This window comes from Protopterus annectens, chromosome 1.part1, assembly GCF_019279795.1.
Source record: "Protopterus annectens isolate FY-2018-M chromosome 1.part1, PAN1.0, whole genome shotgun sequence".
Taxonomy (NCBI): Eukaryota; Metazoa; Chordata; order Ceratodontiformes; family Protopteridae; genus Protopterus; species Protopterus annectens.
The window spans coordinates 1,741,083,547-1,741,107,201 of record NC_056726.1 but is presented as its reverse complement, the minus strand read 5'-3'; the positions used below and the strand labels follow the sequence as shown (position 1 = coordinate 1,741,107,201).

The window sequence follows — 23,655 nt, the reverse complement described above, 5'->3', positions numbered from 1 at the left end:
TTCCATTCGTTTGGGTCCATGAGATTTCTGCTTAGTCTGCCAGAATATTCAGCTTTCCTGGCAGGAATTGAGCTTGTAGTTGTACTTGGTAGCTCAAGGCAGTGTTCCACAATGCCATGGCTAGTCTGCAGAGGGGGTAAGAATGTGTACCCCCCAAGCTTGTTTATGTACCACATAACCGTGTTGTCCTTTTCCATTAGTTGTCCTGGATGAAGGTAGTCCTTGAAGGCTGTCAGAGCATTCTGTACAGCTAGCATTTCTTTTTGATTGATATGAAGGTGCATTTGATTTGGGCTCCATTTGCCCTGAATGGACTTCCCTGCCAGATGAGCCCCCCCATGCATTCTCTGATGAGTCTGCAGTTAGTGTTTGGGCGGCAGGGAGTGGTGTGAATGGCAGTCCCTTGTTTTGGTGGCAGGCCTCTGCCCCCACCATAGGAACTCTAGGCACAGGCAAGGTATGATAGGAATCATTACTTCCAGGCTGTGACAATGTTGACTCCATAAACTTTTTAAGTACCACTGAAGTTTCCTCATATGCAGTATTGCATACGGAATTAGAAGAATGCAGGAGGCCATGAACCCCAAGGCTTGCAGTATTTGTCTCGCAGATAGGGTTTTTGTGGCCACCTATTTGAAGTCACCAAATGAATTTGCTTTTCTGGCATAAGGAAAGCCATCTGGGCAGTTGCACCCAGGAATGTAATTTTTTGAGCGGGTACCAGTTGTGATTTCTTTTCGTATATGGTGTACCCTAGACAAGTTAGAACCCTTTTTACAAACGCCAGATGTTTTAGAAGAGTGGCCTGGTTTTCTGCCTGAATCAGACAATCGTCCAGGTATGGATATATTTGAATATTTCTTTGCCTGGAAAATGCAATTACTGGAGCCAGGCACTTTGTGAATACCCTGGGTGCAGTAGACAATCCAAAGGGCAGTGATAACCGATAATGCAAGTAGCCTGCTTTGAAGCATAGGTAATCTTCTGCAAGATTCCCTGATTGGGATATGCAGGTAAGCCTCTCTTAAATCTAGGAGTTGCCAACCAGGCATCCTTGTCTAGTGTAGGAAGTAACTGAAGAATCAGCATCTTGAATTTTGGAATGTCCAGAAAGGTGCTTAGAGTAGACAGGTCCAGAATTGGACGCCATGATTTGTCTTTTCTGGGTACCAGGAAAAGTCAGGAATAGAGACCTTGTCCCTTTTCCTCTTCTGGTACTAGTTGAATAGCCCCCCATGTTTAGGAGGGGAAAGTACTTATTTCTGAGCCTCTGCCCACTGATTTAGGGGCAGGTGTGGCCACCCGTTTGGATTTGACAACTTGTGGAAATGAAATCTGTATCCCTGGGACACTATTTAAAATCCATTTGTCCTGGGTTATAAGTTGCCAGTTTTTTGCATGAAGAGCCAGGGCAGCTGAGAGGTAAGTGGTTGGTAATTTTAGAGGAAAGTAATTGAGACTGTTTACCATAGGGTGGTGTCTTATTTCCAGATTTGGAAGTGGAAGCACCCAATTGCTTAGATGTTCATCGTGTTACTCTGCTGCAGTCATCACACTTGGCTTATCCTGCCATCAGGCGGTCCCTCAGTTGGCCAGCGTTCCACAGTCTTGGTCAGGCGTCGGTTGCTGTCGCTTCTTCCTGACGTCAGTGCGACAGGGGTATACAAGATGCAGCCAACGCCATTTTCTTCAGTTTTTCTTGCCCCAGATGTCAGGTGCCCCCAAAAAGGTAGGCAATGTAAATTGCTAATAAAACATACATAAGAAAAGCAATCAAAAAAGTACAGTTGTGTACACCTACTATAAATGTAGATGTTAGAGTGTCTTCAATGTTGCAGTCATGACTGTAGGGTTCTCCCCTGCCGGCAGGCAGCCCTCAGTCGGCCAGAATCCCAAAGTCTGGGTCCAGCGTCGGCTGTTCAACCATGCTCCCTGACGTCAGAGCGCCAGGAGTACAAAGCTGACAGCAGATGCCATCTTCTCCAGGTTTTCTTGCCCCAGATGTCAGGAGTCCCAAAATGAAAAAGGTCCCATAACCTTTGCAAATACACCTCAGAAGAATGGTGAAAAAGGGAACTACACTAAAGTAAACACAAGAGGGGACAGGAGGGAGGGAAACCCAGACTGCAACAGTGAAGACACTCGAACATCTACATTTATGGTAGGTGTACACAGCTGTACTATGTTCATCATGTTTCACTGTTGCAGTCATGACTGTAGGGTAGAATCCCAAAGCTGAAAGAAAGGGAGGTGGTCAATAAAGAAGAAGGGGCGGCTAGAAGGCCCTGCAAGACTGCAGAGGCAAAGCCTGCCCTACACTTACAGTAGAGAGGTAGATTGTAGTGCTTTGAGAAAGTATGCACTAAACTCCAAGTTGCGGCTTCCAAAATGTCTTTGGTAGGAACTCCCCTGAGGAAGGCTGCAGAAGTGGCAGCCGCTCTGGTGGAATGAGTCCGTATACTCCCTGGGATTTGCTTTCCATGGTGTGAATAACAAAATCTGATTCCATTAGCAATCCATTTAGAAATGGTCTGTTTTGAAATGGCTTTACCTTGGGAACTTGAAGCATAAGACACAAACAATTGTTCTGATTTTCTGATGTCCTTGGTTCTGTCCAGGTAAAAACGTAGTTGTCTGTGTACATCCAAGGAATGCAAGACCCTTTTCCCTTTATTTTGAGGAGTGGGGAAAAAGGTTGGCAAGTGGATAGTTTGATTTAAAGCCACTTTGGAAACCACCTTAGGCATGAAGGTAGGATTAGTCCTCAAAGATACCCTGTCTTGATGAAAAATAATATAAGGTTCCACAGCCATAAGAGCTTGTAACTCTGAAACTCTCCTGGCAGAGGTTAGGGCTAACAAGACAGCTGTCTTCCAAGATAAAAACTTGGAGTCAGAAGTGGCAGCAGGCTCAAAAGGAGGCAAGGTTAGTTTTTCCAAAACATAGTTGAGATCCCAAGCAGGAATAGGAGGAGATCTAGGAGGTCTTAAGTTCTTAGCTCCTCTGAGAAACTGTCTCATGAGCTGGTGGGAAAAGATGGGAGGGTCTGTATTATAATGAGCAGAAACAGCAGAGGCATGTATCTTAATGGAAGAGAAAGAGACCCTTATGTAAGAGATCTGTCAAGAAAAGTAAAATTAAAGGAATGTTAGGAAGAAGAGGATCAGAATCCTGAGCCTGCATCCAGGAACAAAATCTTTTCCATTTTCCTGCATAAGATTTTCTACTGCTAGGACATCTGGCTTCTAAAATGACATCCATAACCTGCTTGGGTAGGAAAGAAGAAATCAAAGGCCCTGGATTAACCAGGCCGCCAGGCTGAGAGTTCTGACATGAGAGTGTAGAACCTGACCCTGATGTTGGGACAGAAGGTTGGGAGACTGAGGTAAAATCCAAGGGGGCTCCAGGCATAGGTTTTTTAGAGTTGGATACCACAACTGCAGAGGCCAATTTGGAGCCAGCAAGATCATCATCTTGGGCTTGTCCCGTTTTATCTTCAATAAGACCCGTGGAAGAAGAGAAAGAGGCGGAAAGGCATATCCCGAGAGGTTCCTCCAACTGAATGACAGGGCATCCACTTTCCAAGCTTCTCTGTGGAAAGTCCTGGTGCACAAATTCTGTAGTTGATTTTGATGGGATGCAAAGAGGTCTAATGTGAGGACATCCCCAGACTGCTGTTATCATCCTGAATATTTTGGTGTCCAGCATCCATTCGTGTGGATCCGAAAGGTTTCTGCTCAGACTGTATGCCGGGAAGTTTTGTTTCCCTGGTAGAAACTGAGCCTGAAGATCCAGATTGCAAGCTAGAGCTGTGTTCCATAGATCCATGGCTGGTCTGCTAAGGGGGTAGGAATGAGATCCCCCTTGCTTGTTTATGTACCACATAACTGTGGTGTTGTCTGTCCGTATTAGTAGTTGTCCTGGCTGTAAAAGATTTCTGAAGGCCAATAGAGCTTTCTGAATGGCTAACATTTCCTTTAAATTGATATGCAGGTGCTTCTGATCCTTTTTCCAAAGGCCCTGCAGACAGTTGCTCTGAAAATGGGCTCCCCAAGCATAATCCGAGGCGTCCGTGGTTAAAATCTGAGTGGCAGGAGGCAGACGGAAGGGTTTCCCTTTGTTTAGAGCACATGCCCTGGACCACCAAAGAAATTCCTTTTGAAGGCAAGGAAGGACGGAGATCAGTATGTCTAAACTGTGGCAATGCTGAGACAATACACTTTTTAGGTACCACTGTATTTTCCTCATGTGGAGTCTTGCATATGGTACGAGAAGGATGCAGGAATTTCCTTGCAGATAGTCGAGTTAAAGTTGCCAATGTTTTTAAAGTTGAAGCCAGCTGTAATTGTTTTTCGGATGTCAGAAATGCCATCTGGGTTGTGGTGTTTAGAAGAGCACCCAGAAAAGTTATCTGTTGTGATGGTGTCAAATTTGACTATGTTTACAGAGAATCCCAGGAACTTGAGGAGGTTCTGTACAAATTCTAGATGCTGGAGTAAGACATCCTTGCTGTCTGCTTGAATTAGACAATCGTCCAGATAAGAGTAAATTTGAATTCCCTTGAGTCTGCAGTAAGCTACTACTGGAGCCAGGAATTTGGTGTAGACCCTGGGCGCAGTAGACAATCCAAAGGGCAGCGCAGATAATTGAAAGTTCCTCAATCCGGCCTTGAACCTGAGGTATTTTCTGCGATCCTGCCTGATGGGAATGTGTAAATATGCCTCCTTTAAATCCAAAGTTACCATCCATGCATCTTTGGACAGCACTGGAAGTAGCTGCTGTAGAGTAAGCATCTTGAATTTTGGAATCTCTAGAAAGGTGTTCAAGACCGACAGATCCAGAATGGGTCTCCATGAGTTTTGCTTCCTTGGGACTAGAAAGAGCCTTGAGTAAAAACCTTTTCCCATCTCTGAAAGTGGAACCAGTTCTATGGCATTCATAGCCAAAAGAGCTTCAACCTGGTTTAAGGCCTCCATCCACTGATGTTTTGGAAGGTCGGGCCATCCGCTTGGCCTTGGCAAGGTATGAAAATGGAATTTGTAACCTCTTAAAACCACATTCAAAACCCACTTGTCTTGGGTTATTGGAGTCCAATTTTGATAAAAAAAAAAAGAGAGAGTTTTCCTACGAGAGGGGCTTCCATGCAAGAAATTCCTGTAACCCAGAGGGAGTCATTGAGTTGGTTTCCTTTGAGTTTGTGATCTGTCCTCTCCTCCCCTAGGGGTGGAAGCAGTCCACTGTCTTGGTCTATAAGAAGCTTGTGTTTGAGGCCTTCCTCTGGAGCGTCTATATCTACCCCTCTGAGGCCTGTCTGAAGTGGGAAAGGACCAATTTTTTGAAGGCCAATTCCTGCTAAATCTAGGTGGCTGTACTTTTAAGAAATCTTTAACTGTTTGCGTGGATTTCGCCTTATCCTCCATCTTTTTAATCACCTCTTCAGCTTTTGATCCAAACAAAACATTATGCTGAACAGGAGCATCCAATAATTTATCCTTTACTTGTTCAGGCAAATTTTGTTCCTTTAGCCATGCATGCCTTCTAATGACTGTGCCGGAGGCCGCAGCCCTACAAGAAGCCTCCAAGGGATCAAATCCACAGTGTAAACCATGCTTCCCCAACTTGTTCAGTGGCATGCAATAAGTCATGTAATTCCTTATCTGCACAGGCAGAAATGGAAGTAAGCTTTTTTTTTAAAACAGACGAGAGAAATTGCTGGTATTTCAGCATATGAAACTGACAGTTTAAAGCCCTAATGGATAAAGTAGCAGAAGTGTACACCTTTTTGCCCCATCTTTCTAAGGATCGAGAATCCTTTTCAGTAGGAATGGGATTTTTGGCAGAAGTGGCCTTAACTCCCCTTAGGACCCTGAGAAATGGTTTCAGGGTCAGCATAAGGGTTCTTGTATAAAAACTGGTGGGAATCAGGAACCCTGTAGTATCTATCACGCTTAACAGGAGCAGGAGGAAAAGAGTCAGGGGTTAAGTTAGTCTCCGAAAAGGCATCATCCACAATATCCAAAACAGGAGGAATAGCCAGGGGTCTATGTTGGGGAAGAAGAAAATCCCTCAGCCTTTTCTTAGATTCCGAATACTCCTGTCCTTCCCAGTGGAAATGTTCCCTCATTTCATGCAAAGTTTCCCCAAAAGAGAAATCCTCAGGGGGAGAAGCTGAAGGAATGGATTCCTCAGCATCAGAATCCTCATAAGGAGGGAAAGAATATTCCTGGTCAGAAGAAGAAACTGAGGAAACAGAAGCCTGATCAGAGGAATCTTAATAAACATCCTGTCTTGGCCTTTTATCTGGAGGGGGATGTGAACCCCTAATCATAGTAAGTAAATCCTCCGCCATTTTGAGTAACTGTTTCTGTGACTTGGGAGCCGGTTCTGTAGAGACCTGTGTTGCAGTCTTTGATTTAGGAGTCTTTGCCTTTATTAGAAGCTGAGTAGGCCTGAAAACCCCTTTGGAAGCCGGTACCTGCACAGCGGCTCCGGGCCCATCCGAAGGAGCATTGTCCGAAGGTCCTGCAATAGAAATATTTAAAGGCCTGGTTGGCTCCTCATGAGAGTCCGTTTCGGCCATCGGTTCTGAAATGGCTGACGACAGGGGCTGCAAAAGCGCCTCACTGACGACGGCCGAACCTGAAGCTGGCTCCGCTTGTGCGCCATCATCAGATTTGGACCTCGGAGGCCTGTCTTTATCCTTGCGACGCTTGTGAACTCCGTAGCCGGAACCGTATCGACGACATTTTGTAGTTAAAGCGCCTACCGAAGTAATGAAAAGCAAAATCGTACCTTCGCTTAATTGTACGTTGATTGAATCTAGCACAAAACCGACAACTAGCTACGTCGTGGTCAGGGCCTAAGCAAGGAATACAGTAAGAATGAAAATCCTTATGAGGTATTTGCTTCCCACATGAAAAACAATTATTAACTTTTTCTGACATCGGAGTGGAGCAAGACAAAAGTTTCCCCAACGGGGTACTTAGCTTTGAGTGGAGAAGAAAATCTTCGGACTGAAGTTTATCAGAAAAAATTGTCAGGAGTCAGCCGACCGGCACTTGCGAACTGCTATCACCGCACGGCAAGAAAGACTGGAGAAGATGGCGTCAGCTGTCAGCTTTGCACTCCTGGCGCTCTGACGTCAGGGAGCATGGTTGAACAGCCGACGCCGGACCCAGACTTTGGGATTCTGGCCGACCGAGGGCTGCCTGCCGGCAGGGGAGAACCCTACAGTCATGACTGCAACAGTTAAACACTATGAACATCTTTCAGTTACCAGCAAATACTCCCCATAGGTAGCAAAGGGTAGAAAGCTTAGGTAAGTACCAGCAAGTAAGAGGGGAAGGAGGGAAGGTAACCTAGAATGCAGCAGTGTACACACACTAACATCTACATTTATGGTAGGTACAAAACTGTACTATGTTCATTGTGTTACACTGCTGCAGTCATTACACTTGGGTAGAATCCCAAAGCTGAGGTAGGGTGGCTGGTGCTATAAGGCATTAGGGGTGGCTATAAGGCCCGGCAGCACTGCAGTGGCAAAGCCAGCTCTGGATTTAGAGTAAAGAGGCAGATGTAATGCTTGGTGAAGGTATGTACAGAACTCCAAGTTGCTGCTTCCAAAATGTCCTTGGTAGGTACTCCTCTGAGGTAGGCAGTTGAAGTGGCTGTTGCCCTGGTGGAATGAGACCTAATGCTGTTAGGTACAGTTTTTCCCATGGTGTGTATAGCAGAAACGTATACAGTGTCCTATCCATTTTGAAATGGTCCATTTTGAAATGGCTTTTCCCTGTGCTCCTGCAGCATATGCTACAAACAATTGCTCAGTTTTTCTGAAAGCTTTCGTTTTGTCCAAGGAGAAGCGTAACTGCCCGTGTATGTCCAAGGAATGCAGAAGTCTCTCCCCTTTATTCTGTGGATTTGGATAAAAAGTTGGCAAGTGAATAGTTTGGTTTAGAGCCACACTTGATACCACCTTTGGCATAAACGTAGGGTTAGTTCTTCAAGACACCCTGTCTTGGTGGAAAATGATGAAAGGTTCCACTGCCATTAGTGCCTGTAATTCTGAAACTCTTCGTGCTGAGGTTATTGCCAGGAGCAGAGCAGTTTTCCAAGAGACATATTTTAAGTCTGCTGAGTTAGTTGGCTCCAAAGGAAGTAAAGTTAATTTTTCCAACACGAAGTTGAAGTCCCAAGTTGGAGGTGGTGCTCTACGGGGCGGTCTTGCGTTTTAAGCCCCTCTGAGGTACTGTTTTAGCAAAGGATTAGAAAAAAAATTGCTGGGTCTGTGTTGTAATGAACAGAGATGGCAGAGGCGTGGATCTTGATGGATGAAAAGGAGAGGCCTTTGTCCAGCATCTCAGTTAAGTATTGTAGTATCTGAAGAATATTTGGGACAAGAGGGTCAAGGCTATGAGCCTGATTCCAGGCACAGAATCTCTTCCATTTATCCGAATAGGCTTACCTGGTACTAGGCCTTCTGGCCTCCAGAATGACATCCATAACAGCTTTGGAGAGAGGCATTGCTTGCTTGACTAAGGAATCTGCCATGCAGCCAGGTTTAAAGTCTTGAGCTGGCTGTGAAGTATCAGATTGTTTTGCCGAGTCAGAAGATGTGGGATTTGAGGCAAAATCCAGGGTGGACCTTGTGCTAAGTTCTTTAAGATTGGGTATCAGTGCTGGCGTGGCCAGTCTGGGGCAATCAGGATCATCTTTGGCTTTTCTTGCCTGGCTTTTATGAGTACCTTTGAAAGGAGAGGTAGTGGTGGGAAAGCATATACTTGTAGGTTTTTCCAGCTGAATGAGAGGGCATCCACTTTCCATGCTTGTGGATGGGAAGTCCTTGTGCAGAATTTCTGTAGCTGGCAATTCATTGGGGATGTAAACAGATCTATGTTCGGGCTCCACCATTTTTGTGTTATCATTCTGAATATTTGTGGATGTAATTTCCACTCGTGCGGATCCATGATGCTTCTGCTTAAGTCATCTGCCAGTGTGTTGTTCTCTCCTGGCAGGAATTGTGCTTGCAGATGAACTTGATAGGTTAGAGCTGTGTTCCACAAGGTCATGGCTTGTCTGCAGAGGGGATATGAATGAGTGCCTCCTTGCTTATGTACCAAATAACTGTGGTGTTGTCTTGTCTTTAGTAGTAGTTGTCCTGGATGCAGAAGGTCCTTGAAAGCTATAAGGGCATTTTGTACAGCTAGCATCTCTTTTTGATTGATGTGAAGATGCCTTTGTTCTGCAGGCCACTTGCCCTGAAAACATTTTCCTGCCATGTGTGCTCCCGAGGCGTAATCTGAAGCATCTGTTGTCAGTGTTTGCCTGGCTGTGGGTTGAGTGAAAGGCTGCCCCTTGTGGTGACAGGCTTGAGCCCACCATCGAAACTCCTGTTGAAGGCAAGGAATAAGTGGTATTACTGTTTCTAAATTGTGACAGTGTTGAGACCAGACACTCTTTAGGTACCATTGTAGTTTCCTCATATGCAGTCTGGCATATGGAATTAGTAGTATGCAAGATGCCATGTAACCCAAGGCCTGCAGAATTTTTCTTGCAGGGAGTTGGGTCTTTGTTGCCATCAATTGGAAATATTGAGTCAGTTGTCCTTGCTTGTCTGGCGTGAGATAAGCCATCTGGGCCGTTGTATTTAAGCTGGCACCCAGGAATATTATCTCTTGTGAGGGCACTAGTTTTGACTTCTTTTCATTTACTGTGTACCCTAGGCAAATTAGCAATCTTTTTACAAACGCCAGATGCTTTAGAAGAATATCTTCGCTCTCTGCTTGAATAAGGCAGTCATCCAAGTATGGGTAAATTTGAATTCCTTTTTGTCTGCAAAATGCAATTACTGGTGCCAGGCATTTTGTAAAGACCCTGGGCGCCGTAGATAAGCCAAAGGGCAGTGCAGAGAATTGGTAATGCATTGAACCTGCTAAGAATCTGAGGTATCTTTTGCAGTTTTGTCTGACAGGGACATGCAGGTATGCCTCCTTGAGGTCCAAAGTTACGAGCCAAGCTTTCTTGCCCAGCATGGGAAGAAGCTGCTGTAGTATCAACATTTTGAATTTTGAAACATCCAGGTAAGTATTTAGAGAAGAAAGATCCAGAGTGGGCCTCCAGGCTTTGTCCTTTCTGGGAACCAGAAAGAGTCTCGAGTAAAATCCTTGTCCTTGCTCCTGTGTTGGTACCTTTTGAATAGCTCTTATGTCCATGAGTGCTGTAATTTGTCTTTGAGCCTCTGCCCATTGATTTGGTGGCAGATATGGCATTCCTTTTAACCTTGGCAGAGTGTGAAAGTGGAACCTGTAACCTTAAGATACAATGTTGAGAACCCATTTGTCTTTGGTGATCATATGCCAATTGTGACAGAAAAGTGTCAGTTTTCCCCCCAAGGGGGCTGCCAAGAGAGAAGTGTTTGGCAGCTGTAGTGGGAAGTCATTGGGGCTGTTTTTTATAAGGTTGAAGCCTGTCTTCCCCTTCTTTCTGGGTTGAAGCACCCCATTGTCGAGGCCTGTAAGGACCTTGTGGTTGACCTCTACCCCTGGGACGTCTGTATCTGCCCCTTTGAGGTCTGTCTAACTGGAAAGGACCAATTCTTTGTTGGGCAATTTCTGCTAAATCGAGGAGGCTGAACCTGTAAGAAATCCTTCACTGTTTGCATAGATTTTGCCTTATCCTCCATTTTCTTTAACACCTCTTCTGCCTTAACTCCAAATAAAACATCCTGCTGCAAAGGTGCATCCAATAATTTTGCTTTAACATGATCTGGTAAAGTCTGCTCTTTTAACCAAGCATGCCTTCTAATGAGACCCTGTAACTGCTGCTCTACAGGAGGCCTCTAATGAATCAAAACCACATTGCAAAGTAAGTTTTCCCGCTTGTTCAGCTGCAAGCAATAAATCCTGCATTTCCTTATAGTTAGGAAGATCTGAATTTGGAAGCATTTTTTGTTTCAACTGAGACATCAAATATTGCTGATATTTAAGCATGTGAAACTGGCAATTTAAGGCCCTCATTGCTAAAGTTGCAGATGTATATACTTTTTCCCCCATCTGTCTAATGCTCTGGAATCTCTGTCAGAAGGGACTGGATTTTTTGCTGTAGAGGCCTTTACCCTTTTGGGACCCTGGGAAATAGTTTCAGGGTCAGCAACAGGGCTTTTATAAAGAAATTTGTGAGAGTCAGGGACTCTGTAGTATCTGTCTGGCTTAACTGGAATAGGAGGTAAAGAATCAGGATTTAAACTGGATTCAGAATACACATCATCCACAATACCCAACACTGGCGGAATAGCAAGGGGTCTGTGTTGAGGTAATAAAAGAAAATCTCTGAGCCTTTTCTTGGATTATGAATAATCCTGGCTCTCCCAATGGAAATGCTCCCTCATGGTATGTAAGGTTTCCCCAAAGGAGTAGTCCTCTGGTGGAGAGGCTGAAGGAATTGATTCCTCAGCACCAGAATCCTCATAAGGGGGTAAAGAGTATCCTTGGTCTGAGGATGATACTGAAGAGATGGATACCTGGTCGGATGAGTCAGTCTGCATCCTGTCTAGGCCTTTTATCAGGAGGACGGTGGGACCCCCTGATCAGAGTAATTAAGTCTTCGGCCATTTTGAGCATTTGTTTCTTAGGCATGGAGGCCTGTCCTGGTGAATGTTGAAGTTGTTTCTTTGTTTTTAAAGGGATTTTAGACTTAGCAGAAGATTTAATGGCTAACTGAGTAGGTCTGAAAACACCCTCTGAAGCTGCGGGTTGTTCAGCTACTCCGGATCCCTCTGAAGGGTTAGTCTCGGTAGGCCGTAAATCTGGTGTGTCCGAAGGCCCAGCCATCTCCACGTGGGAGTCAGAGGCGGCCTGTGGTTCCAAAGAAGCGGTCATCGGGGGCTGCGAAGGCGCCTCGCTGAAAACCGGAGATTGGCCTAGAAGAAGTTTTGTCAGTTTTGGGCCTCAGATGCCTGTCCTTGTCTTTGCGCTTTTTGTGTATTCCGGTTGGCTGTTCCGATGGCATGGTGTAATTGAATTTTCTGCCAAAATAATGTCAGGCAAAATCAAACAGATGTTTAATAGTGCGCTTGTTAAACCTAGTGCAAAAACGACAACCTGTGACGTCGTGGTCTGGGCCTAGGCATGGGATACAAGAATGGAAATCCTTATGAGGTATTTGCTTCCCACAAGAAATACAGTTAACTTTTACTAACATCTGTTTGAGGCAAGAAAAAGTTTTCCCAACGGGGTACTTAGCTTTGTAGAAGACTTCGGTTCTGGATTCGGAATGAAAATCTCAGGAGTTGGCCGACCGGCACTTGCAAACTGCTTTTGCTTCGGGCACCGCGTGGCAAGAAAGACTGAAGAAAATGGCGTCGGCTGCATCTTATATACCCCTGTCACACTGACGTCAGGGAGGAGGCGACAGCAACAGATGCCGGACCAAGACTTTGGAACTCAGGCCGACTGGGGAACCGCCACGGCAGGATAACCCAAGTGTAATGACTGCAGCAGTGTAACACGATGAACATCTGGAAGACCAGCATAATTTTCATAGCAATGCATCCTAAGAAGTGCCACGAGTTTTTCTAAACATAGTAGCATTACCAGTGCTGAGATTTACTGCATATCCAAAGTTTTCAGTTTTGTATGTGTAGAAACAGATGGCAGAACAGTTTAAATTATGTAAGATTTTTTTCATTTCAATGGTTTAGTTTTGAACTTCTGACAAGTGTGTTCACAAATTTCAATTTTTTTTTTTATTTTTATTCAACAGCATTTGATTTAACATGGACAAGTTATTAATAAAAAAATGAAAATAAGAGTGAAGAAAGTGATGCTAGTACACAGAGTGCTGCTTTGCCCAGCACATCAGCAGCGGATACCTCATCTAGTACCTTAATTGGCACTGGTTCTTCTAAAGTTAAATTAAAAATTGTTCGCCACTATGAAGATGTCATTCAGCTTTATATCCAGTGAAGAAAATCCATCATGTCACACGCATATTTTGTGGTGAAAAATTATCAAACCAAATTATAGTTCCTAATAAATTAAAAAAGTTTGCAATCTAAACATTTTCACTTGTGCGAAAAGCCAACTGAATATTTTTAAAAGACTTGTACTGGATAAGACTAATCAAGCAAAAGAGAGACTACATTTGTAACTATCAGAAAAAGTGCAAGCAGCAATGTACGCAATTGCAGAAATTTTTGCTAAAAAATAAAAACTCACAAATGCAGAATATAACTTGTAACAGCATGCTGTAAAATTGTAAATATCACGGCTGGCAAATAATATGAAAAGGAGATTTTTAAAAATTCCATTGTCAGATAACACCATTTGTCTTATGCAGGATTTGTCCCAAGTTGAGCTGCAAATGATACCTCACATTAGACATGTTTGTCATTCAACTGGATGAATCGACTGATGTTACTGGCAAAGCGCAAATTCTTGCATTCAGTAGATTTATTTATAAAGAGACTATAGAACAGATTTTATTTGTTGACCACTCACAGAAACAACAAAGGGACAATATATTTTCTTGTTGATAACTACTTCAGTTGCCACAACTTGTCTTGGGATTCCTGCATCAGTTTTGTACGGATGGTGCACGCTCTATGTCAGAAGTGTAAAAGGATTTGGTACAAAGGCTCAAAAGAAGAATCCTAGAATTATTTTTACTCAATGTTTTCTTCACAGAGAAGTACTATCAAAATCACTGGTACCCTGGATAAAAAAAGCATTAGATGAGACTGTCGCAATTATCAATTATATAAAAATCAGGCCGTTACAATAGAGATTGTCTACACCACCATATTCCTCAATGTAAGTTCTTACACAGCTGTAATTACATAGAGAAGTTAGGTGGTTATCTCGTGGTTGAGTTCAATCAAGATTTTATGAACTAAGACAAAGTGCTAATGTTTCTGACAACTCGACAATCTCAGTTAACTCTGAGATGAGCTTTGGTGCAAAAAGGCTGGATTTCTTGCTGATTTGTTTCAATCTCAACACACTTAATAAAAGTATGCAAAAAGAATGAAAATATTCTTACTTCCACCAACAAAATTAACTCTTTCAAAGAAAAATGAATGCTTTGGGAAAGAAAGAATCAGAAGAGAAAAATGCAGTAGAAATGGTTGAGCTAACAAAAAGGTGCAAACTATAATGGAAATCTTACAGATCTAATTTTGCACACCAAGATTACTTAATAAGAACACTGAAAAATATTTTCCCTCACTTGACATATCATCCTTGAACTGGATAACAGATCCGTTTGTCTTAGTATGTGCAAATTGGCAAATTTAACAATTACGGAACAGGACGAGTCAGTAGCAATAAGAAATAACAGTGGATTAAAACATTCAACATCTACTACCTCATTTTGGTTTTCTCAAGTGAATTTTCCAATATTACCAAAAAAAAAAAAAAAAGGCAATAGAAGCAATTCTTCCTTTCTCCATGACATATTTGAGTGAAGGAAGCTTTTCCACATGAATATTAAGAAAAATAGACTGCCGCTGGAAAACTCTGGAAGAAGATTTAAGAGTACACCTGTCCAAAATTTGACCTCTCCCAAAAGACATTCTAAAACAACGTAAAGTTCAGATATTTCATTAAATATTAAATGCAAGTAAATTAGAGGAAAAACAAAAAAAATTGTCTTAAATACTTTGCAATAAAAAATACTACTTAAAGCTATCAAAAATAGTTTCAAAATTTTTTTTTTAAAAAGCCACTTTACAGCAAAAATGGAAGGTAATTACTATTATAATTTTGAATTACAAAAAAATACCTTTTTTTATCAGATCAGCAAAAAATATTTTTGATATGCTGCAAGATTTTTATAATTAGTTTGTGTGTGCCAGGATATGAAAAAGGTTGAAAATCGTTGGTGTATACAATTTTATGACTGAGGAACTTTATTATATCCTACCTGCCTTTTTAGGAGCAGCTGGCTGACTATCAGGAAAATTACAGGCAGTAACACACACTGTAAAGCAGACCGAATAGGAGTGGGTGTAGGCTCTGAAAAATCCTTCTGAAACAACTCAAGTATTTTTCTGAGGGCCTGAGAAACCTGTGTGTTCACACACTGTAAACAATGGCCCTTTCTAGCAATTACTAGCTTTGCCCCCTCCCCCACCCCCACATCCATTCCACCTTAGTAATGCATGCTAACCCTTACCTTGCCCCTGCCTTAACCTAGCCTGGTACCCAAATTAACGCACACACACACTTCCCCTAACACCACCATTACACAATACAGCTTGGACATTCACCATAAACGTGCACACACAAATACACTAAACATATCCCCTAACCTAAACCAAAACCCTAACCACAAACACTTATCATACACACTTACACCATCCACTTAATTCTTAGTCTAACCAACACACATATGCAAACGCACACAACATCTCACTTACCTGCTTCGACGATAACGAGGAAGAAAATGTCAGTTTGATGAATTGGACATTTGACCTTAAAACACTGCACTTTTGCCTGTCGGCAAAAGCATACGATTATCAAACAGACCGCACTTGTGTATACATGTATATATATATATATATATATATATATATATATATATATATATATATATATATATATATATATATACACACATATACAGATATACACACATACACATATATATATACACATATATATATATATATATATATACACACACACACATATATACGTATATAGGTTCATAGTTAAGTACTAGGCTATCTGCCAGAGGGCATCTATAAGCCTAGCCAGAATGTGTTGGCTTTTGCCACCCCCTTAGATTAGTTCCCTGTGCCTCAGTCCAGCAGAGCCATTAGTTCTCTGTGCCTCTGTCCAGCGGAGCCACTGCAGTGATCCCCAGGGTAAATTTTCTGCTTCCCATCCACTCGTCAAGGTTTCTCTTGAGTGTTAGTGAGGGGCTCTGCCTAATGAAGATTGGAATCCTGTTCCAAAGCATGGGGAGTCTCTGGGACAGGAATCTATCCCTCCAGCACGTTCTACTTATCGTTTTCGTGAGGTTTAGATTCCTAGAACGTGTGGCTCTTGGGGATTTGTTTTTTTTTTAGGTGAAGCATGTCCATCAATTTTGGGTTGGACATGGTCTTGTATGTCAGGCAAAGATCACCTCTGAGTAAGCGGTATGCAACAGAGTACAGATGGAGTTTCTTCAGTCGGGCTGCATAGGGTATATATGTTTGAGGCCAGTAATAATCTTGGTGAGGTACTTCTGTGGTCTTTCCACCTGCTGCAGGTGTCTTGTAAGGTACATCCCAAATGGGGCGTTGTACTCTATGATGGGTCTGATGAGTAGAGGGGGCACAATAACCTCTTTTGTTCTAGATGCGAACCTTTTTGTGATTAGGTGGGATGCATAGGAATTTCTAACCACCTTGGCAATATGATTATCAAAGGAGAGATTACTAGGTACTTGGGGCCCCAGATCCCTTATTACATTTTCTGTATTTAGGGGATTACCACATATGTGGTAGTTCACACGTACTTTGTTTTTTCCAAAGGGGATGACTATGCACTTTTTGGCATTTAGCTTGAGACCATGATTTTGACACCAGATAGTCTCAGTGAGATCCTTCTGGAGGATGTCTATCAGCTGGAGAGTCAATTATGGCCCCCAGTTTGCAGTAGTCTGTGGACTTGGTCAGCCCTAGTCCTCCTGTGCTTGTCTGTACCTCTGAGAAGTATATACCGAACAGGAGAGGTCCCAGGACTGTGCCCTGGGTGACGCCACTTGTAACTGGTTTAGAGTCGGACCTAGAGCCTGCAACTCTCACCGTGTGGGTTCTATCCGTGAGCCAACTGGCAACCCATCTCGTGACGTAGGGGGTTATGTTCAGGCTGGTGAGCTTGTCTATAATACCAGAATGAGGAATGGTGTTGAAAGCCTTTAAGAGGTCTAGGTAGGCTGTGTGGACCTCCTTCCCTCGTCTAAAGCCTTGGTAACTCTCTCAAAGAATTCCACCAGGTTTAGGGGGCATGATCTGCCCTTAAAGTCAAACTGAGTAGGGTCCAATGTTTGAAGGTTCCCAAATAGCCTTGCAGATCAGGCTAGTCAGACATACGGCGATAGTTCCCGGAATCCGTTGTGACTCCACCTTTGTGGAGCGGAATAACTGTTGCTGTGCGCCACTCTATGGGTATTGTAGCCTGTAGAGAGGCTGTTTGAACAGTGTGCTTAGGTGAGGGGTAAGTTCATTTTGGAGCTCGTGTAAGATGCAGCCTGAGACACCGCCTGGTCCGTTATTTATTTATATATATATATATATATATATATATATATATATATACATACACACACACACACACACATATACACATGTATCACCCTCATTTCACAGACACTCATTTTGTCGAAAACAATATATGGCCTATTCCCCACTGTAGAGCAACCCTGGAGTTAGAATATATAGTAAGGGGGTGTGGGGGGAACAGCCTCCCACAACGTGGGGTGTGGGGGGCTTTACTGGGATGCTATAATGATTTGTTGGTAATAGTTATTCATTGCACTTGTAAGAATGCATCTGTATACTGTAAAACGTTTATATGTGGGGGGGCTTCACCCCCCCCCGCTATATATTCTAACTCCAGGGTCGCTTTACAGTGGGGGATAGGCCATATATCATTTTCGGTGAAATGGACAGTCAGTGAATTGGGCCTGCTGACTTGGCTGTCGGTGAAATGAAGGTGACCCATATATATATATATATATATATATATATATATATATATATATATATATATATATATATATACACACACACACACACACATATATATATACATACACACACACATGCACACAAACACAAATATATGTATATTACAACTTTTATAAGTAAATTATGGGACACTTTTTACTGCTGGAGTTAATGCTACATGGACAGACCAACTCAAAACAGAAAAACATGAACACTAATATTCCACTAGAGTAACCATGGAAAGACTTTCCCCATTACCAAAGAAACAGTTGTACCTGATGGGATCCTCTCCTGGCTTATATTTGACTGACTCATTGCTGGGTGCATAATACCTTCTGCCTGGCCACTTGGTGGTCGAGGTGGCATTTGTGTACCTTGATCAGGGTGAGAAAAGAAAGCAGTCAATAGCAAAAAAAAAAAAAAAAAAACATAGTAGTTAATTTACAAATAGGCAGCAAGGCAGACAAGTCAAATCCACTTTGTTTTCCTCAACTGTCTTCATTACACCACATGTGGTGTCTGGATGGTGAATAGACAATGTTAATGTAGCCAATCTCCAATCAAGTGAGTGGCTCAACTGAACATAAAAATCAGTGAAACTAGTATTAAATAGAACCCAACAAAAAAGTGTCCATCAAAAATACAAAACAAATAAACTCTAGCCATCCAAAATAACTGCCTTCACACTTAAAAACTTAGTGAAACATTACAATTTCAGTTCTGCATTAAAAAAGTACATATGTAAATATAGACAAAAAATACAGACTACTAAACACTTCAACTTAAAGTACTGAACACATGTTTAAGTTCTTTATATGCATATTCTTCCGGGTTCCGGGATTCTTCCTGTGCAAAATTACTTCTATAGGTAGTAAATTTCCTTTGCTGAATGAACTTCCACTCTCAAACTTAGCTCCTCAGCAGTACCAAGCACATTTAAAGTGCAAATGACATTGCACCTATGCTTCAAATTATAAAACTATGCTAGAAAGTACTAAACTTATTACAACAGCTAAGAAAAGAATGAACTGCTCAGATCACCCAAATGCACATACCATTTGACTTACCTTACATATAATTTTCTGACTGATACTGAACTAAAAATTTACCTTACATGAAACAAGTGTATGTGTGGTGTGCTCTCCACACGTCTATGTTCTAGATATACCAATTCCATGGTCGCACAATCATGACCAAAATGCAATACTGAATTTAGTGATAGCTAAACTGTGGACTACAGCAGTAAAAAAAAAACATCAACTCTAAACAAGCAGCCTACTAAACCATTCTACCAAGCTAAAAATTTAGCAAATCAAAGATTCCCAAATTTAAGCCTTATAAACTATCACTAGAGAACAAGTTTAGTGTACAAAACGCAGCTTCCTATACCTAGACTCATTAGCACTTACAGGCATACCACAATTTATCTCCCTTTCCAGTTTGTAATATATATTCTGCACACATTCTATGAAGCAGTACACATTACATCAATCATTTTAAATTAACCATTATTCTAAACGTTATTTAAATTCAAAAGAAGTTATGTACTCACCATAACATTCCATGTTGGTAGTCCATCTCACCCTTCATTTTTATGTATGGGTTCTGAGCCGATCCTCAGCTCCAACTCGGCCGACTTATAAGCTCAGACTTCTGGTTGGCTCGTGGCTAAGCAGATATCCATAGTGCACCAGTACAAACCCCAGACCTTGTTTGCTGCTCACTAGAAGAAATAACCATAACAGACAAACCAATACTAAAGGGTCTCCAACCAAAGATAACCAAATTATTAATATCGCCAGAGTCTTCCAGGATGGGGGCAGGAGGGCGGGTTGGTAAAAATGAAGGGTGAGATGGACTACCAACATGGAACGTTATGGCAAGTACATAACGTCTTTATGTTGTGTAGTCCAATCTCACCTTCATTTTTACGTATGGGACAGCGTCCCTAGCGCCTTATTCTTGGGTGGCTCACTGGAAAATACTCCTGAGCACCAGGGAGCCAAAGGATGCTCTTCCCCCGGAAGGTAAATCCAATTTGTAATGTGTAATATAAGTGTGAGGGGTAGCTCACGTAGCTACTGCACAATTACCAAGTAGGACCCTGGCTAGAAAGGTTGCAGAGGTAGACTGAGACCTGGCAGAATGAGCCTTGATCCTGAGGGGTAAAGGTCTGCCCTCCTAACTGTAGACAAAGGCTATACAAAGTACAGTTTTGTACCTACCATAAATGTAGATGTTCGAGGATCCACATTGCTGCAGTCCTAACCATTGGGTAGTCCGCTGTCCAGTCGGCCCGAATACCAAAGTATATGGCTGACGTCGGTCAAGGCGCATTAGACTGGCGTCAGGACGTCAGGGTACTAATGCGCATGACCGACGTCATATCCTCAGTCTTTTCTTGCCCCAGATGTCAGAAGACCCTAAAAAGACAAGGCCCAATCCAAAACACCAAAAAGCCCTGCACCAAACTTATATACAATATATATATACACATGTACAATAATATATAGCAACTCACACCACCACCCCTAAACACAGAGGGGAAGGCGGGAGGGTAAATTGGACTGCAGCAATGTGGATCCTCGAACATCTACATTTATGGTAGGTACAAAACTGTACTATGTTCTTCATTCCACATTGCTGCAGTCCTAACCATTGGGTAGAATCCCAAAGCAGAGGTAAGGGAGGCTGGCAAATCATAAGGAAGCAGGAGCTGTCAACATGCCTTGCAAAATAGCTGTGGCAAAACCAGCCCTAGATTTAGAGTAGAGAGGAAGGTGGTAATGCTTAGAGAAAGTATGCACTGAACTCCAAGTAGCTGCCTCCAAAATATCCTTAGTTGCCACCCCCCTTAGAAATGCTGTTGAAGTGGCAGTAGCCCTAGTGGAATGAGGCCTAATCCCAGCTGGAATCTCCTTGCCATGATGGGAATAACAAAATGAAATGCAAAACCCAATCCACTTAGAAATAGTTTGCTTAGACACAGGCTTGCCCTGAGAACTCAAAGCAAAAGAAACAAACAACTGCTGAGAATGCCTGAAATCCTTAGTCCTGCTTAAATAATAACGCAACTGCCTATGTACATCTAAAGTGTGCAAAATCTTTTCCCCTTTATTTTGGGGATCTGCATAGAAAGTAGGCAAATGAATAGTTTGGTTTAAAGCCACACTAGAAACCACCTTAGGCATAAAGGAAGGATTAGTACGTAATGATACCCTATCCTTATGGAAAATCAGAAAGGGCTCTACTGCCATAAGGGCCTGCAACTCAGAAACCCTTCTTGCAGAAGTAATAGCCAACAAAAAGCAGTCTTCCATGACAAATATTTCAAATCAGCAGTACCCGCAGGCTCAAAGGTTGTAGAGTAAGTTTTCCAACACAAAATTGAGATCCCAAGCAGGAGTAGGAGCTCTCGTGGGGGTCTTATATTCTTTGCCCCTCTGAGAAACTGCTTGAACAAAGGATGCGAAAACAATGGTGGGTCACAATCATAGTGAGCTGAAATTGCTGCAGCATGAATCTTAATGGAAGAGAAGGACAAACCTTTGTCCAATAACTCAGTAAGATATTGAAGAGCCACACTCAAATTAGGCTCAGAAACCTCCAAATTCTTTGCTGCACTCCAAAATAAAAATCTCTTCCATTTTTCTGCATACACTTTCCTTGTACTAGGTCTTCTAGCTTCCATAATCACATTTAAAACTTGTTGAGGAAGTTGAGACCGGCTGTCTCTCAAAACAGAATATGCCATGCTGTTAGATGAAGAGAGTGAAGCTTGACATTGAGCAGGTGGCCGTCTCTCTGAGACAACAGGTGTGGAATCAAGGGTAAAGGCCATGGAGGCTTCTTTACTAGACTCCTCAGTAATGGGTACCAGTGCTGCGAGGCCAATCTGGAGCTATTAAAATCATCCTTGGCTTGTCTTGTCTGACCTTTAGAAGCACCTTTGGAAGAAGAGGCAGAGGTGGAAACGCATACACATGAAGATTTTTCCAACTGAAAGAAAGAGCATCCACTTTCCAAGCTGTGTGATGTAACCTCTTTGTGCAAAACTTTGGCAGCTGGTGGTTTAGTGGAGAAGCGAACAGATCTATGTCTGGAGTTCCCCAGGACACTGTCAACCTTTGAAATACATGAAGATCCAGTTTCCACTCGTGGGGATCCATGATTTGTCTGCTAAACACATCTGCTAAGGAGTTCTGTGCGGGCGGCAGAAACCTTGCCTGAAGAGTTAGTTGCAAGCTGAGCGCAGTCTCCCATAAAATCATTGCTTGCCTGCACAATGGGTAAGAATGTGTTCCCCCTTGTTTGTTGATGTACCACATGACAGTTGTGTTGTCTGTTAGAATCAACACCTGCCCTGGAAGAAGTAACTCCTTGAAAGCCATTAATGCAAATTGGACTGCTAACATCTCCTTCATGTTGATATGTAGATGCTGTAGTCTGGCAGGCCACTTGTCTTGTATCCACTTTCCATTTAGATGAGCTCCCCAAGCAATGTCTGAGGCATCTGTCGTTAGAATCTGACTCGCCTCTGGCGGGCTCACAGAGAGTCCCTTGTTTAGGTGACATTCCTGAGCCCACCACAAAAATTCCTTTTGAATGCAAGGTATTATTTGAATGACAGTGTCCAAATCCTGGCAGTGCTGTGTCCATACATTTTTGAGATACCATTGTAGCTTCCTCATATGCAGTTTGGCATTGGGAAGCACCAGAATACAAGATGCCATGAACCCTAAGGCTTGAAGGACTGTCCTTGCAGTCAGCCCGGACTGAAGAGATAGCTGATGGAAGTAACTGGAAAGATTCTTTTGTTTGTCCGGGGTTAAAAAGGCCATCTGGGCTGCTGTATTCAGTCTCACACCCAGAAAGCACATGTCTTGAGAGGGTACTAGACTGGACTTTATTTCGTTCACAGAATACCCTAGGCATCTTAGCACTGCTATGACATATTCCAGATGCTGTAGAAGGTCTTCCTTTTCTTGAGCCAGAATCAGGCAGTCGTCCAAGTAAGGATAGATTTGAATTCCTTTTAGCCTGAAGTAAGCTATCACTGGAGCCAGAACCTTTGTGAATACTCGGCGGGCAGTAGATAAGCCAAAGGGCAATGCAGAGAACTGATAATGAGAATTTCGAGCTCGAAAACGCAGATACTTCCTGCAACACAGTCTTATAGGCACATGAAGGTAAGCTTCCTTGAGATCTAAAGTTACCATCCAATGATCTTTGCCCAGCAGAGGTAAAAGCTGTTGCAACGTCAACATCTTGAACTTGGGAATGTCCAGATAAGTGTTGAGGATAGATAAATCCAAAATTGGTCTCCACGTGTTCCCCTTCTTTGATACTAGGAACAGGCGAGAATAAAATCCTAGGCCCCTTTCTGGTATAGGGACTGGCTGAATGGCCCCTATTTGGAGTAACAGAGAAATTTGCTTGTGAGCCTCTTCCCTTTGTGGAGGAGGAACGTCTGGCATGCCTTTGAAAGGGGGCAATGTGTGGAAATAAAACCTGTAACCGTGGTGAATGATATCCAACACCCATCTGTCTTGAGTGATTAAATCCCAATTTTCTTTGAAAAGAGACAGTCTTCCTCCCAAAGGAGCTACCAGGCGAGAATCTACTGGCAGCTGAAAAGGCAGGTCATTGGGTCTGTTTACGAAAGGACTGACCCCTGCCCTCACCAGAAGTCTGAGCAGGTGAACCCCCTGTTCTAGGCCTAAAAGAACCTTGAGCTCTGCCCCTACCACGTCTAGACCTACCCCTAGACTGGGAATCAAAAGCAGGATATGTCCATCCCTTAGTAGGCCAATTTCTACTAAACTTTGGTGGCTGCACCTGCAAAAATCTTTAACAGTTTGCATAGACTTAGCTTTGTCCTCCATTTTCTTTAAAACTGCTTCCACAGGCGAACCAAATAACACATCAGACTGTAAAGG

The 23,655-nt window shown here is 42.8% G+C and overlaps 1 protein-coding gene across 2 annotated transcripts in view; it reads right to left on the bottom strand.

The window, feature by feature from the left end:
- The window catches only part of ARID1A (AT-rich interaction domain 1A), a 3,912,194-nt gene that overhangs the window by 2,327,268 nt on the left and 1,561,271 nt on the right, over positions 1-23,655 (bottom strand). For both annotated transcript variants that reach the window (XM_044084256.1, XM_044084266.1), the window contains exon 6: positions 17,992-18,090. In XM_044084256.1, coding sequence (XP_043940191.1) covers positions 17,992-18,090 — 99 coding nt within the window. The remainder of the gene's footprint in view (positions 1-17,991; positions 18,091-23,655) is intronic.